The following is a 16,000-nucleotide window of genomic DNA, read 5'->3' on the forward strand; positions in this document are numbered from 1 at the left end:
TTGCCTAGGTGATCATTTCCGAGCGTTTCTTTGTTGGACTGTTTCCCTGTTACCGATTGGATTGTTTATTCTCTGTGAACCTCTGCTGCCGACCCTGACCTTTGCCTGCCTCCCGGACTCTGTTTGCTTGCCGCCTGCCACGATCCCTGCCTGTTGTAAGACCCTGCCTACTTGCCGCCTGTCTCGACCTAAGCCTGTCCCCGTTTACGATTCTGCTCTATCCCTGTTTGTACTGTATTGTCTTCTGTTAATAAACAAGCTGCACATGGATCCTCACGCTGTTGACCCATCATTACAGTAACACATTTTTAGCACAGTTTTATATTGTCCCTTTGTATTGACATTCGTTCACAAAGTCTGGTGTGAAATGATTCGCGCAGACATAAACGAATTTCAGTAGACTTGAGGGAGCATTTTCTTCGAAAACAAAAATTAATTCACCACATCTTCAGAGGCTCAGATTTAGGGAGTAAATGGAGAGAGTTTTGTGGATTAATCCATCCAGCTACAGAACACCTAAAACGCTTGGGAGACGTTCTCATCAGTGAATGGCGGACTGTAAACTTGCTGTGAACTCGCTCAGGGTGGTTCTGTTATAATGACAAAGATCTTGTGAAGAAAAATGCATGAATGTGGCAAATTACTCAAAACCAATCTTTGGGAACAGTTTTGAACAGTTAAACATCTAAACAGACACTGTAAATGAAATCAACCAAAGCCAACAGACTAAAGTAAAAGACCGAATGACTCCAGATGTGTAAAATAAATGTTGGATGGATGTGAAAGTCTTGGCCGTTCTGAAGTGATTTCTCATAGATGTGATGAGATCTACTGCTGCTCTCATCAATCTTCTGCTGTGTGTTCATGTCCTTCTCTAAATCTGCTCATTCTCACTTGTTGATCTTCCTGCTTCTTTCCTAAAAGCATCAGATTCTTATCATCATCTTCACACTCTTAATATTTGCATGTCAAATCCATAATGATGATGATAAATGTCTCTGACCTGACGTGTGTCTCATGTAGATGTGAAAACCTCCTAACAGACCCAACAGAAACATCATCTGAAAACACCAGACCAGAACAAACACCACAGACACTGAAAACACCACAGACACACCAATCAATCAATCAATCAATCAGTTAATCTATATGAGTTGATTATATCAATAGATGAACAGTAATCATCTCACCAGGACAGTGTTTTACACTAACAGTCTTCTGTCGGTGACTGACGTGGTTCTTCACGCTGCAGCTGATGTTTCCATCAGTTCCCTCATCCAGTTCAATGATGTTTCCATCCATCAGTGGATCTCCATTCAGAGTCCAGCTGAAGAGGAACAGATCTCCATCAGAGGAGCAGGACGCCCTCATCACCCCACTGGAGGAGCAGATGATTGACACTTCCACTGAGCCAATAGGAGCTGGAGGGAGGGACACATGAAAGTCACATGACAAACACAGCAGAATTCCATCCTTCCACACTACTCATATATTCCTGGAGTATGTAGTGTGTTTACTGTGTGTTACATGAATAAAAACCTTCACAGAGATTCATCTGATTGATTTGCATGAGAGTGAGATCTTTGGAGAACATGAGATTGTAATGAGTCTGATGAGAGAGTTACTGTACCTTCAGCAATCACTTGAAGATCTCTAGATGTTTCTGTGCCGTATGAGTCTTCGAGATATAATCTGTAAGTCCCTGAATCTGCTCTGATCACACCGTTTATTATCAGAATCCCATTAATGATTGTCACTTCAGGTCTGTTATTAAAAAGATCACAGTCCTTCATCATATCATTCTTTACTCTACAAACTGGATCATCTGAGTTGAAGTTTATTATCTTTAGTATCTTCAGGTCATATCTACTAGTGTCCACCATCAGCAGATTGAGTTTGTGTCCCAGAGCTGCGTAACAGGGATCTGAATGATTAAAACTGCAGTTAAACTCCAGACCTGAAGAACAAAACACACACACACACACACACACACACACAGAGACAGAGAGAGAGAAAGAGAGCTATAAGACAGGAAAAGCAGCCGAACCATGTGATGAGGTGTGAAAACATAAATAGAATTGCGGGTAAATTTCTTAAAATAAAATGTTAGCTTAGTTTTCAGACTCATTAAAAGGTAAAGTAACAAGTTTTAATCAATCAGAGAATGATATTTGAATTTTCTGGTATGGAGGTACAAAAACACCTGTTATACTTTGTCCATGAAGACCATATGCAGAATATAATTATAAAAACTATAATTTTGATTTCATGGGTCTTTAACACAGACTGTGACTGTTAATGAGACTTAAACACTGACATCTGACGTATCATAAAACTTCACTAATACACACTGTTAAGACCAGAAAACACCATGTCTAGATCCTGCAGATGTTTTTTGGAAACTCTTAATGAAATATTACAGTGTTTTTATTGTCAGAGCTTCATCATTAGATGAGTTTGATCTGAAAGTCGACTCACATGCAGCAGTTTTCAGCAGCATCAGTCCAAAGATGAGCTTCATTTCTCTAGAGTCCAGAAGAGCCCAATAATCCAGCAGAAGAGAGAAGATGCTGCTTCAGTCACACAATCAAGATCTGCTGACACTCATCTGTGCTCACGATATATTCAGACTACTGCACACTTGTGAGAGAAGAGGAAGTTCACATCATTTACTGGAGAAGTTCAAGCACAAGGACACAACATAACTAACACAATCGTATATTTTCTGTCCTGCTGTGGGTTTTCCATCGACTATTGCTTCTGGAGTTTTTCATTTTAATGAAGACATTATCATGTTAACAAGCAGTTTTTGTCACCCATTGGTTATTTTTTTTATAACCACAGGATCCAAAATTAACACTTGACAAGCATCGACCGTGGTTTGGTTGTGCTAAGTATAAAAACAATCATAATGATGATCCTGTTACCTTCACTGACAATGGAAAATTTACCATCAGAAGTTTATCTAAGATGTTTTTCTACAGACACAAATGAGGAATATTCCTCACATTAAACAACTGAAACTGAAATATGAGGGACAAATGACACAATAACCAGTGCTGCAAGTCAAATATTAAAACAAACAGCTAAATAAAATAAGCCTATAAAGGATATTTATAATATCAGTTTTAAAGCCTTCTTTTTATTGTTGCATGTGTGTATTAAAATATTTTCCCTGATAAAGAAGCTCAGTTTGTACTGCTGAAATGACACTCATTACTTGAGTTCACCACACGAGGTCTCCATCAGCACACTTATCAATCTGTTGTCATATTAATAAATAAGGGTTTTATCAGGCAGAAAAAAATAGTCAGAAATAGTTTTGTGGCACATGACTTCCATATGGAAAAAAATACTATGGAAGTCAGTGGTGCCCCACAAGTGTTCTTCATTCTTCAAATTATCTTCCTTTGTGTTCATCAGAAAGAAATTCATACAGGTTTGGAACAACTTGAGGGTGTGTATATGTGTTGACAGATTTTTCATTTTTGGGTGAACTGTCCCTTTAAAATAGCTTCATCTGTATCTCTCTAAACCTTTTTCTCCACATAAACCACAGTTCGACACAGAAACAAATTAACATCTTAACATGATGGTGGTTTAATACATATGTATGATAGATAAACAACATCATTGGAATCACTTTCAGAACTACTGTTCCAGAGAAAAAAAAAAAAAAATGCTTTTCTTGCATCCTTGCACTATTGTGTGAAAATTACAAAAGGGCTTTAGGGTTACAAACCCGATTCCAAAAAAGCTGGGACACTGTACAAATTGTGAATAAAAAAGGAATGTAATAATTTACAAATCTCATAAATTTATATTTTATTCACAATAGAATATAGATAACATATCAAATGTTGAAAGTGAGACATTTTGAAATGTCATGCCAAATATTGGCTCATTTTGGATTTCATGAGAGCTACACATTCCAAAAAAGTTGGGACAGGTAGCAATAAGAGGCCGGAAACGTTAAATGTACATATAAGGAACAGCTGGAGGACCAATTTGCAACTTATTAGGTCAATTGGCAACATGATTGGGTATAAAAAGAGCCTCTCAGAGTGGCAGTGTCTCTCAGAAGACAAGATGGGCAGAGGATCACCAATTCCCCCAATGCTGCGGCCAAAAATAGTGGAGCAATATCAGAAAGGAGTTTCTCAGAGAAAAATTGCAAAGAGTTTGAAGTTATCATCATCTACAGAGCATAATATCATCCAAAGATTCAGAGAATCTGGAACAATCTCTGTGCGCAAGGGTCAAGGCCGGAAAACCATACTGGATGCCCGTGATCTTCGAGCCCTTAGACGGCACTGCATCACATACAGGAATGCTACTGTAATGGAAATCACAACATGGGCTCAGGAATACTTCCAGAAAACATTGTCCGTGAACACAATCCACCGTTCCATTCGCCGCTGCTGGCTAAAACTCTATAGGTCAAAAAAGAAGCCATATCTAAACATGATCCAGAAGCACAGGCGTTTTCTCTGGGCCAAGGCTCATTTAAAATGGACTGTGGCAAAGTGGAAAACTGTTCTGTGGTCAGACGAATCAAAATTTGAAGTTCTTTTTGGAAAACTGGGACGTCATGTCATCCGGACTAAAGAGGACAAGGACAGCCCAAGTTGTTATCAGCGCTCAGTTCAGAAGCCTGCATCTCTGATGGTATGGGGTTGCATGAGTGCGTGTGGCATGGGCAGCTTACACATCTGGAAAGGCACCATCAATGCTGAAAGGTATATCCAAGTTCTAGAACAAAATATGCTCCCATCCAGACATCGTCTCTTTCAGGGAAGACCTTGCATTTTCCAACATGACAATGCCAGACCACATACTGCATTACAAAGCCGATTAATCTGCGATAATGAACGCAATATTGCGTAGCTTATCAGTGATCTACGGCTCTGTCTATTAAATGCCGCTCCATTTGAAAGCAGGTGATGGCGATTTAGCGGTAATCAGGGAACCGGCTTTACTGACGAAATGCGCGTGACAATAGACCTTTTTCACAAGAATCGGAATCACGTGAGGCGGGGTAAAGTTAGTTCCGCTATGCATCTACGGCTATTAGATTGATATGCTCTTTTCTCAAATATCACTTCTTACCTTTTCTGTTTTGTCTGTTTTCCAAGTTGATGTTGTATAATCTACAAATAAATTATTTTCTACTTGTTTGTAGCTTATACGGCCACTCGAACGTTGCTCGAATTTACCGGCAGGTGGATTTATTACCAGCTGTCATACAGTAGCCTAAAGGCTACGCAGCTACTCATTCAACAATTTCCCCGATCATATTACGTACAACGAACATTATTTATATAATTTATTCATTAAAAAAATAAATAAATAATGGGGGATATAAAGTCGTGAAATACATAATATTGTCGTGAGTTTAATACGTTTTAAAAATATATAGCATGTTAATCTCATATGGCATCACATCCCACGTCTATGTTAGAACTAATCCTGATTGATTAAACATAATAAAGACATAATTTCCAACACCACACTGTACACAACTATCAGTCTTTGCATTTATGTTGCAACAGCACAATAATACTGTGCATAATACACACTTTAAGATGATGATGACAGGAAAATGAGTGAGAGACTGAAGTGTTTATATCCAGAAATATCAGGGTGCGAGCAGTCCTGTTTTATGAATCAGAGGATCAGGCTTGCGTTTTCTGGAAGTCCTGGCTGAGTGTCAGGGCGGTGCTGGAGAAACTGATCTTCCTACTGTATATTCTGATCTTCATCTATTAGATACAATACTCTGATTTTACAATACTCTAAATTTATTATTAACTATTGACTACTTCTTTATGATTGTTATGTTACCTTTTGGTTTTATTAAATATTTTCATTATCGATTAAAGTTTGCATGTGAGGCTAAATTTAATTGTAATGAATAAATAATTTTTCTTCAATGTCATCACAGCTGGATTTCTCAAGTTTTCGCATCAAACAGTATAAATGAAAATGGTAACACTTTACAATAAGGTCTCATTTATTAACATTAATGTATTAACCAACATCAACTAACAATGAGCAATATCTTTGCTACAGTATTTATTAATCTAACATGTTAATGTTAGTTAATAAAAATAGTCATTGATTGTTAGTTCATGATAGTTCACAGTGCATAAACTAATGTTAACAAATGAAACCTTATTGTTTGTGCTTAATAAGATTAAGAGAAAACTGTTATTCATTTTTATGGTAACACTTTACAATAAGAGCAACCATAATTGCACTCTCTCAATATTCAAAGTGCAAATAAGACCAAATTTTTCTCTGATACAGAGCTAAGAGATGGTTACAACTACACTGGCCAGCCTAAAATAGCTTTTATATTGAGTGTTATATCTTTGCTTATACCAGCTAAAGACATCAAATTAAATCAGAATGGAGACAGACTGATGGTGAGCTCAACTTGTTGTCTTTACTCATACCCATTCACAACGTCATGACACCACACGCATTACACGTGATACACGACATCTCCCCTTTGCTTGGAATTAATAATATCCTTGGAAATTACATAGAAAACATTGTAAACTTATTCAACTGTCATAAACAATATGACATCAAAATGCAAATCTTAAAACATAAATCTCTTTTTTTTCAATGGTAAACTTCCTTTTACATATCTCTTTTAAATTGAGGACATATTAATTTCAAACATGTTTTAAATGTACCCTTAATGTACATAACATGAACACAATTGAAAATATGTATGCATTACAACTGAGTACGTGTTATTTCCTCAACAGGATCACTCAATAATAAAGTCTTTAAATTTCTCTGGCAGTTTGATTAGTCTCTGTGGTCTCTCACGTGGAGTCACTACACCACCTAGTGGCGTACTCTGGGTATGCATTTTGTTAGAAGTCATTTGCCCAGTTTTCTCTGTCTCTGATTTGACAGGTTCTGACTCTGCTTGGTTTTCCATTTCAACAGGATTGTCTTTTGCATTCTCGCTGAAGAATTTCTTCACGAATGTTGTGTTCCTTTTGTATTGTGCTCCCCTCGAATCTTCAATGGTCACGGAATTTCCCTTTCTGGACATGATGGTGTATGGAACTTGGCTGAATGCAGTCGTCAGTTTGTCTATCTTTTCTTGTCTCACCAGAACCTGATCTCCCACATCCAGCTGTGAGTGCTTTGCCCCACGGCGGTGGTCTGCATAAAGTTTAGCTTTACCTTTTTGCTCAGCATCATGAATCCCTTACTTCCTGATCATTTTGCGCCATGGTAAAATCAGGCAGTTTCCCCCTGATTTTCCTCTTGAAAAGCAATTCAGCAGGACTCTTCCCCGCAGTGTTATGTTCAATAGCTCTGTAGGTGGCCACATATCTGCGGAGCTCCTTTTTCCAGTCTAGGCCTTCCACCTGAGCAATATAAAAACTGAGTAATTGACAAATAAATATAAAACGGAATTAAATAATAAAATGAATTCATAGGTAAAAGTGCATTAAAAAAAAAAAAAAAAATAGTAATAATAATAACAGGATAATATAATAAAAAAAATATATATATATATATATGAAAGAGCATTAATAAATTGTGCTGGGCCCAGTTGTTCAAAAAGTTGAATCTGGATCAGAATGATCTGTATTTGGAAATCCCAATCCATCTTACTTTTGTGCTGTTTTTTCAAAGCAAAATAGGATTGGATCACCCTGATCCAGATCCACACTTTTTTCAGATAATCAAATCCAGATTAGCAGTGCTCCAAATGGGGTCACATTTACAATGTAGATGCTAGTAAAGAACAACAGGTAGAGTCAATGTGGGTCACTTTACGTGTTTTATTTGAAGAGAAAGAAAACAACAAACGTCCCCTTCCATTTTCAATTTCCTTTAAACAATCAGACCCCTACAGAGGCCTAAAGAGACATGGTGATGGGGAAAAAAATGTGAAATGGGAGAAAAATTAAATATTTTAACGGTTTAATGTTCTTAATGTTTTGTGTCCCGCCAAGAAACTTTGTTTATTCGCAAAGAACTCATTTTGAGAATGAATGCAAAGTTTGTCAATGTAGTTTTTTATATACAATGATTAAAAAACACTTTATATATAATTTATTTTTTGTTTTGTTGTTTTTTTTTTTTGTTTTGTTTTTTTGTTTTTTTGTTTTATATTGACAGCTGTTTGGGGGATTATTTTATGCTGTCAAATACAAAAAAAAAAAAAAAAAAACTACAGCATTTGCATCATATAATAAATATTCACACTGAAGTTCTAGTACTGTATAAATAAATCATAAAGCAAGGCATTGGAGGGACATTTGATCCAGAATTTCAACATTTCAAGACGTTTGAAGAATTTCAAAACATCTGTTATGAAAAAGGCAATTCATTGTCAGAGTCGTGTTGTTCATCATGCCAGCGATCTAACGATGGTAAACCAATCTTGAAAATCACAGTGAGTCATGGTTCAGTTATCACAGAAGGAGAAATTGGTTCATTTTGGGTTTTTTGCAACCTGCTCAATGCCTATAAAACTTTAGCAATTAACTGACAAAAGAAAATTTACTCATTTATTTTATAATATATATATAGTAATAATTAAAATTAGATTTTTTTTTTTTTTTACTCAAAAAGTCATCTAAATCTGAAAACAGAAAATGTGCATCATTCTATTTACTGTCAGTCGATTTTGGAACCGTTATATAAATAAAATATAAACTTGTTAGCAGGGGTGTAAAATACTGTACTTAAGTATTATGTTGGGGGATCTGTACTGTACTCAAGGACAATTTAAACTGACAACTTGTACTTAATTAAATTTCAGAAGGAAAAAACAGGACTTTTTACTCTTGAAAAAGCATTTTTGCATTTTATTCTCTTCTCAATAAATATGGTAAACTGAAGCTCAAATGTGCGCGCTTGATGTGCGAAAACCAATTATGTTTGTTTTTGAGCTTCAGTTATAACTTTCATCAGTGAAATTTCTGGTTTCAAGAGTTCGCCATCAAATCTGAGGAAGCATATTGAGGTAACAAAGTTGCTTTTCCCCCTAAAAATCATTATATCTGTCTGTTCTGATATAGCCATTAGCTGTCTATGTAGTAACTTGGCTGAATGCACAAGATTGAGTGCAAATAAAATCATTGATGAGAATTTAAGTAAAATTTATATTTTGGTGGACTTGATTGCTTTTTGAGCCAAAACTGTGGTATTGAGCCAATTCTAATATACAAAGAGATGGATTAAAAACAAACAAACAACAAAAACACTTTATTTGTGTTCATCTGCAGAAAGAAAGTCATACATATGGGATGGCATGAGGTTGTAAAGGATGGAGTATCCCTTTAAGGCTGTATTTTTTTGTGTTCCACTGTGCTGCATTTTAATTGTTGTTGTATGCAGGGCTTGACATTAACACCCACCAACCTGCCAAATGCGGGTGTATTTCATATATACATTTTTCAGATGTAGTTTTTTAAAAGGCATCTGAAATAATAAACTAAGTGCAATGTAGTGTTGTTAAGAATATAGATTTTTCTATACATATCGATACTGAAATATCTGAAACTCTTCCAATATTCATATTCTGCAGAATCGATACATGATACTAGCTACTATTTCTCTTTCTCTCATCTCTCCCACAGCGAGTTGACACACCCGCCTCATTTCATTCGCTCCGGATGAATACTGTTAGTCTTGCAGGGCTTGAATTTCGGTATGGGATTGTGTGTATTGCACATAATTTTACTAATTTCTCAGATTTTGTTCTCCAAAGTGTGCCACATAAAGCCACCTCTCAGTGCTAAATTGAGTTCTTTTTAGCTGCTTATTGCACTTAAACAGTCAAACACACACCAAATGCTGGTCTTGGTGAGTATTCATGTAAACACAGTCAGTTATGTTTGAAGCAAACGTGAACAGTTGAGAAACCAAACGTATGTGTAACAGTATAATGGATCCGTGCGTCAGGGCTTAAAGTGACAGCAGCCTAATAAACCTGCTGCCAAATTATGAGATAACATGTTAAATGTTAAAGTTCATGACAGTACAATTAGAAAAAAGTTGGGACAAGTATGGTATGTTTGGACGGCTTGCCAGAAGGAAGCTTTTCTTCTTTCTAAAAAAAAAAGCTGGACTTGTTGCAAAGTTGCATCTGAACAAACCACAAGACTTTTGGAATATTGTCCTTTGGACAACAAGACCAAAGTGGAGATGTTTGGCCGTGATGCACAGAAAACCAAACCCAGCATATCAGAACAAACACCTCATATCAACTGTCCATCACGCTGGTGGAGGGGTGATGATTTGGGCTTGTCACTGAGTCAACCATGAACTCCTCTGTATACCAAAGTATTCTAGGGTCAAATGTGAAACCGTCTGTCCGACAGCTAAAGCCTGGCTGAAATTAGGCCATGCAACAGGACAATGATCTGAAGAACACCAGAAAATCTACAACAGAATGGCTGAAAAAGAAAAGAATCAAGGTGTTGCACTGGTCCAGTCAAAGTCCAGACCTTACCTGATTGAAGTGTTACGACGGGACCATAAGAGAGCTGTGCATAAACAGATGCCCACAAACCTCAATGAACTGAAGCAACGTTGTAAAGAAGAATGGGCCAAAATTCCTCCAGAATGACGTGAGAGACTAATAAAGTCACACAGAAAATGATTACTTTAGCTTATTGCTGCTAAAGATGGTTCTACAAGCAATTGAATCTTAAAGTGTACTTAGTTTGTCACACATGGCTTCTCCATTTTGGCTTTATTTTTGTTGAATAAATAATGACACGGTGTAATATGTCATGTGTTGTTGTTCATCTGAGGGCATTTTAAGACCAGATGATTTGACACTTAAAACCGTAGAATTCAGATGGGTGTCCTTTCTTTTTCACATGACTTTATTAGGGCTGTTAAGTGATGAAAATTATATAACTAATTAATTGCATGATGTGCCAATGAATTAATCTAATTAATCTCAAATTAATTGTGCATCAAATTTGGCTGAGAAATTACCCCCAAAAGATGAAGTCATTATTGTGTTAAATAAGAAAAGCATCAAAGAGACATAAGATAGCTTTAGAAATAAATATTTTATTTGATTCAACGTAGAATTTATTACACGTAAACTTTTAGGCAAGAGTCAGCATTGTGCTTCAACTTTTAGTGATGGTAAGCCTACCTTAAACATCTTTCAGTGAGTCAGCTGTTACAGAAGGAGAAGTTGGTTCATTTATAGTTACAAGAGCCGTAATAAGCTCTTGTAACGGATATAAATATCCAACAATTGGGAAAACCCTGATTAAAGCAGGTAGCTTGATCACAGTTTAAGACATTAAATCATAGAAGCACATAATACAAGACACTTTCTTTTAAAATCTATAAAAGACTTTATTTATTCTAACACAAGCTAATCTACCACGAACACACACATACATACATTCATTCATACACGTTGCAGTAAGACAGGAAGTGAGAGAGAAAGAGTTTAGGAGAGAGAGAGAGAGAGAGAGAGAGTGATATGATGAATTCCTAGCAAAGTTATGCTTTTCAGAAGATCTGACCTGAACGAACCATGAATCATTAAATGCACCAGTTCAGTTTTAATGTGGAGGTACTTGCTTGCGTCGACTTTGAAGGTGAATATCCCTCGTTGGCGTGTAGAGAAGAGTTTTCCAAGTCGATGAGTTGTCGCAGGATATTCAAGGTCCATGTTGTGTTCGGTAGAACCCAATCACGTTTGAGCTTGCTGAAAAACTAAAGGGAAGTCTCTTTGTCGCTGGAGTTAAAGTTGAAGCGGCAGAAGTCGTTGGTTGAACTTTGTGCGAAACTTAGAACACGAGACTTTCAACGGAAAAGAAAATTAAAGAAAGAAAAGAAAAATGAGTGGAAGTTGGATGGCTTGAAATGAGCGGCTTGTCTGTTCTTCTTGTTACTCCATTGTTCTTGGTACTCTGGTCATGGCTGACCGGTTCTTTCTTCTGTTGCTCTGTTTTCCTTGACCAGAACTAACCAACTCCCCCCAATCACTATCTTGCAATATGATCATTTAAACTTAGTTGTTTGTCACACCTCTGAGGAGTCCTGGCCAATCAGACATGGTCCTGTTTCAAGAGGGCCTTCCTCTGCCCCCAATAAAACATAAGTGTCACATCCTGTTTCTGCTTCAGCAGAGAGTGCCATTTTAACATAATTTCTATTAAATGGAATACAATACATTTTAAACAGATTTCATTCAAGTCAGGCTATAGGAAAGGGGGAAAGAATCAAATTAAGTCCAAATAAGGCATACTTTCAGTCATTCAGTCAAGAGTTAATACATTTACATGAATTGTGAGTGTTCTAAAGCCTAACTGTTTACAGGTAGTACTTGTGGACACATAATGCAAAATGTATGTAGTTAAAAGATGTTTGATAAGTCCGTTAAAATTGTTGGAACAATTTTGAAGCAGTTTTATTTGTTCAACAGTCTCTTTGGCTTTCCTGTGAAGTAAGGAAACAAAAGGGTCTGGATTGTCTCTCTGTTTCTTTGCTCTGATGATCAAAGAAACTTTGTCTTCTTGGGTGACCCTTTGGTACGTCGCTTCTGCTATCAGGAAGCATGTGTCGTAAAAGTAATCAGCCTGGCTTTATCTGCAGACGGGCCGGAGCCGGAACCTTGATTCTAAATTAGAAATATGTTTTGAAAGAATCATCTGAATGATTCATTGGTCTGGTTCGTCCACAGTTCCTACAGCATTTATACGTGTGCTGTGGGGCAGAGTGCAAGATGCAAATAAAAATGCATGCCAATGTGCATTGGTTCATTACGTTTACATTTGAAGGTGATCCCCAATTTGTAAGTCAGGGAACGAGGGTTACATACGTAACCGAAACGTTATTTTATGTCATTTTTGCTTTTCAAAATATCTTGATTTAAATTTTAGACATTTTTACTGGAAAACAAGACAAAAATACTGAGGAAGAACAGCACTTTTGCAGTAGACATTATTTCCATATTGTAACTATTTTGTTAAATGAATTAAAACATAATGGAGAGCTGCATTAAGTTGCATTTTTAAACTGTTGTTAATACAACTCATTTTCTGCTCGATTAAATAGAGAACACATTGACATACTGTGTTCCCTTCAATTTGGTTTTATTTAATTGGTCTTAACCAAGTCTTAAATTGACCTTTATAAAACCTACATGAGTATTGCTTGGTAAATACTTAAAGCAAACAAAAACAACAAAAAACACAGCTTTAAACATAAACGTTTATTGCTTCAAAAATCAAAGCATGTAGAAAAGCTTGAAGTCATGAACCCAATTTCAACACATTTTTATTTAAAAGGACAATGGTGTCAAATTATTATTTTATGTGCAATTGTCCCTCACTGAAAGCTGATGGGACATGCTGATCACTATATTTTAAGAAAGATCCACATGAATGCATAATAGTTGTGGATATATGTGCACAAGCTGCAGGCGAAGCATTTGTAACCCCTGGTCTACATCACACGTGTGATCTTCCAGGTGATGGCCTTCAGACATTTCCTGTTTTTCGTCCAGGTGTACCAGTTCGCCCCAATACTCAAACTGCCATCATCTTTCCCCCACAAATACATACCAGTGGGGTTTGTGTGATGACAATTGTTGTACCAAAACCCTCCCATAGAGAATGTTAAAGCACAGGAGCCATCTTTCCAATTGTCTTGGTCTTTGTCAAAGGTGGAGAACTTCATTTGATTGTGGTAAGTCAAAGAGTCACCTGCAGAAAGGAGAAACTTTCATTACAAGGACACTTTGATTTAGACAAATAAAATAAGCTGATTTTTTTTTTTTAAATAACAACTTAAAAAAAAAAAAAAAATAGTTTAAACATGGTTTAAACATTCTCTTCCTCCATTACAATAATCTAGTTTGTGTAGATTAATCATTTTAGTCACTCATTTGAAAACTGGAAAATTAAACATTTGTAGATTGTTTTACCTGCTCCTCCATTTACAAAGCCGCTGACATGCAGTTTGTACCCATCAGACTCGGCGTCCACAGAGAAAGACTCGTACACAGCGTAAAACTTCTTCCCATCAAAGTCCTCCAGATCTACTCTCAGTTTATACCGATTCCTGTGTGTCAGCAGGTGAATAAACTCTAAACCTGTTGAAAACATGAAATGAAACCGGTAGGTTAACTAATGCCCAAATAAATCTGCATTTATACTATGGTCCAGATAAAGGGTACATTTACATGACAACAATGTACTAAAAATGGAAACGTTTTTCCTTTGCGTTTTTTAAATTACAGACGACAATGTTGTCAAAACAATCCCCGTTCACACTGATCCGCAGAAACGACTAAAGGTGCTTTTTTCTGCTGCCAGGCCAGTAATTTGGTGATTTGACTTTGCATGACGTCACCGTTTTCATAAATTCACATTTTTGTAGTTTACATGGAGACAATAATGGTGTCATTTTCAAAAACTTGCACTTTGAAATCAGTTTTCAAAAGCTTGCATTTTCAGGCCCACAAAACACATAACAAAGTGGCCAGAACACATCAAATGTTTTCCATTTTTAGTTGAAATCAGTGTCATGTAAACAGCCCCTAAATGTCTTTTGCTTTTTTTTTTTAGTCCAAAACATCACAAAAACACTCACCCAGCCAGTATTCTCCTTCTTTATTACCAAAACCCCGTTTATAACTGTCCCATGGCCTAAAGAAATTCACCTCACCATCCATTCGCTTGACAATCACCTAAAACATTCATAAATCATTCATCGCTTTCATACATCATTTCACATCATTCATATTTTATCAATTAAGATGTGCAGGGTGTGAAGCATTAAAAAAGCATTTTATTTTTTAAGTTGACAAGCTTTCTTTAGCAACAAATGCACATTTCTGAGCCACTAGCATCACCAAATGTGTCTTTTATGGAAATATTTCATACTCAGATACTGTATAAGTCAAATAAAACAGCACAAATAAAAGCACCAGGTGACAATTTGGATAAGAGTATATGTTACTATAAAATATGCAAATGGTATCATTCACGCTGCTAATGAAATAAGGCCTCGAGATAAAACACTCTTGCTCAGATTGAAATTCTTACCATCCAGTGGCCTTTGCTGTGATTTTCTCCGCTGGGGATCATGTCACAGTAGATCTGCACCGGTCCATCTATTGAGGAGACGGTGTACACACCACTGTCATTTTTCCCACTTGAATAAACATCAGAGCAGTCAGTGGCAAGAAAGCAATTAGAGTTGACCACTTCAGTCCCCATCAACACAGGAAACACCGCGGACAAACACAGCAACACCTGAGAGAGACACACAACTGATGTTTGATGTCTGACTAAATCTTACTTACATTCTTACACACAAAAACTCACAATCATGTTTGAGAAGTTTCTTCAGAGGTTCAGCTCAGAGGATGCAGTGGGATTTGCTCCTGAAATACAGTTCAGGCACATAAAATCGCCTTTAGTTGAACATGAATAAATTCTGTCATTAAAGAAAAAAATACCTGAGACCTGCATCATTTTCAAAATGACCAGAAATAAAACTCACCGTATGAACTGAGAATCTGTTGAATGTTCAGGCGAGAGACGTGTCTTTAAATATCTCTCCGACTGTCAGGATCCTCCTCTGTATTTGCAAAAAAAACCCCTAAAGCTTACCTTCAAATCTTTATTGGACAGTCAGGGGTTAGATGCCATAAAAGTTTTTGTTTATTTTTGCCCCCTTTTTTGGCAACCTGCTTTATCATCTTCAGAGGAATCAAAAGACACATTTATTTCATCTGAAAGTGATGAAAGTAATTTATCTAGAAACCGATTGCAACAGACCCCTTAAGCAAAAGATTTAAGAAAATCCTTAATCATTTGTATCATAATTTGTATTTTCTTGGCTTAAGGTGTTTGTTCCAACCAGGTCCTGATGACTTTCTGACATGCAAACATTCAAAAATCTTTAACATGATGTTGGTGAATAAATATGCAGTGACAAATCAAACCGATGTACTGTGTGGTAGTGCTAC

At 36.6% G+C, this 16,000-nt stretch overlaps 2 protein-coding genes across 2 annotated transcripts; both read right to left on the minus strand.

The window, feature by feature from the left end:
• Window positions 1-418: 418 nt before the first annotated feature.
• LOC125261130 lies at window positions 419-2,630 on the minus strand. The gene is made up of 5 exons (XM_048179725.1): window positions 2,479-2,630; window positions 1,631-1,957; window positions 1,191-1,421; window positions 1,004-1,096; window positions 419-917 (listed from the first exon to the last, which is right to left on the minus strand). The coding sequence occupies exons 1-5, from the start codon at window positions 2,519-2,521 to the stop codon at window positions 844-846; spliced, it is 768 nt and encodes a 255-aa protein (XP_048035682.1). The 5' UTR covers window positions 2,522-2,630; the 3' UTR covers window positions 419-843.
• Window positions 2,631-13,219: 10,589 nt separating this feature from the next.
• LOC125261138 (microfibril-associated glycoprotein 4-like) lies at window positions 13,220-15,608 on the minus strand. Its single transcript, XM_048179743.1, has 6 exons — window positions 15,532-15,608; window positions 15,354-15,412; window positions 15,072-15,281; window positions 14,617-14,713; window positions 13,949-14,116; window positions 13,220-13,727 (listed from the first exon to the last, which is right to left on the minus strand). Exons 2-6 carry the CDS (start codon window positions 15,357-15,359, stop codon window positions 13,468-13,470), a joined length of 741 nt encoding a protein of 246 aa, XP_048035700.1. The 5' UTR covers window positions 15,360-15,412; window positions 15,532-15,608; the 3' UTR covers window positions 13,220-13,467.
• Window positions 15,609-16,000: the final 392 nt, after the last annotated feature.

Source organism: Megalobrama amblycephala, unplaced genomic scaffold, assembly GCF_018812025.1.
Source record: "Megalobrama amblycephala isolate DHTTF-2021 unplaced genomic scaffold, ASM1881202v1 scaffold331, whole genome shotgun sequence".
Classification (NCBI taxonomy): Eukaryota; Metazoa; Chordata; class Actinopteri; order Cypriniformes; family Xenocyprididae; genus Megalobrama; species Megalobrama amblycephala.

Bases quoted from the DNA above. Each gene is read 5' to 3' on its own strand.
- LOC125261130 (XM_048179725.1), bottom strand. From the start codon at position 2,521: ATGAAGCTCATCTTTGGACTGATGCTGCTGAAAACTGCTGCAT. The intron at 1,422-1,630 runs GTACAGTAACTC...CCCTCCCTCCAG, and splicing joins TCTTCAAGTGATTGCTGAAG to CTCCTATTGGCTCAGTGGAA. The intron at 918-1,003 runs GTCAGAGACATT...TGATGCTTTTAG, and splicing joins CTACATGAGACACACGTCAG to GAAAGAAGCAGGAAGATCAA.
- LOC125261138 (XM_048179743.1), bottom strand. The intron at 14,117-14,616 runs GTGAGTGTTTTT...TGTTTTCAACAG, and splicing joins AGAAGGAGAATACTGGCTGG to GTTTAGAGTTTATTCACCTG. The intron at 13,728-13,948 runs GTAAAACAATCT...TCCTTTCTGCAG, and splicing joins CTTTGTAAATGGAGGAGCAG to GTGACTCTTTGACTTACCAC.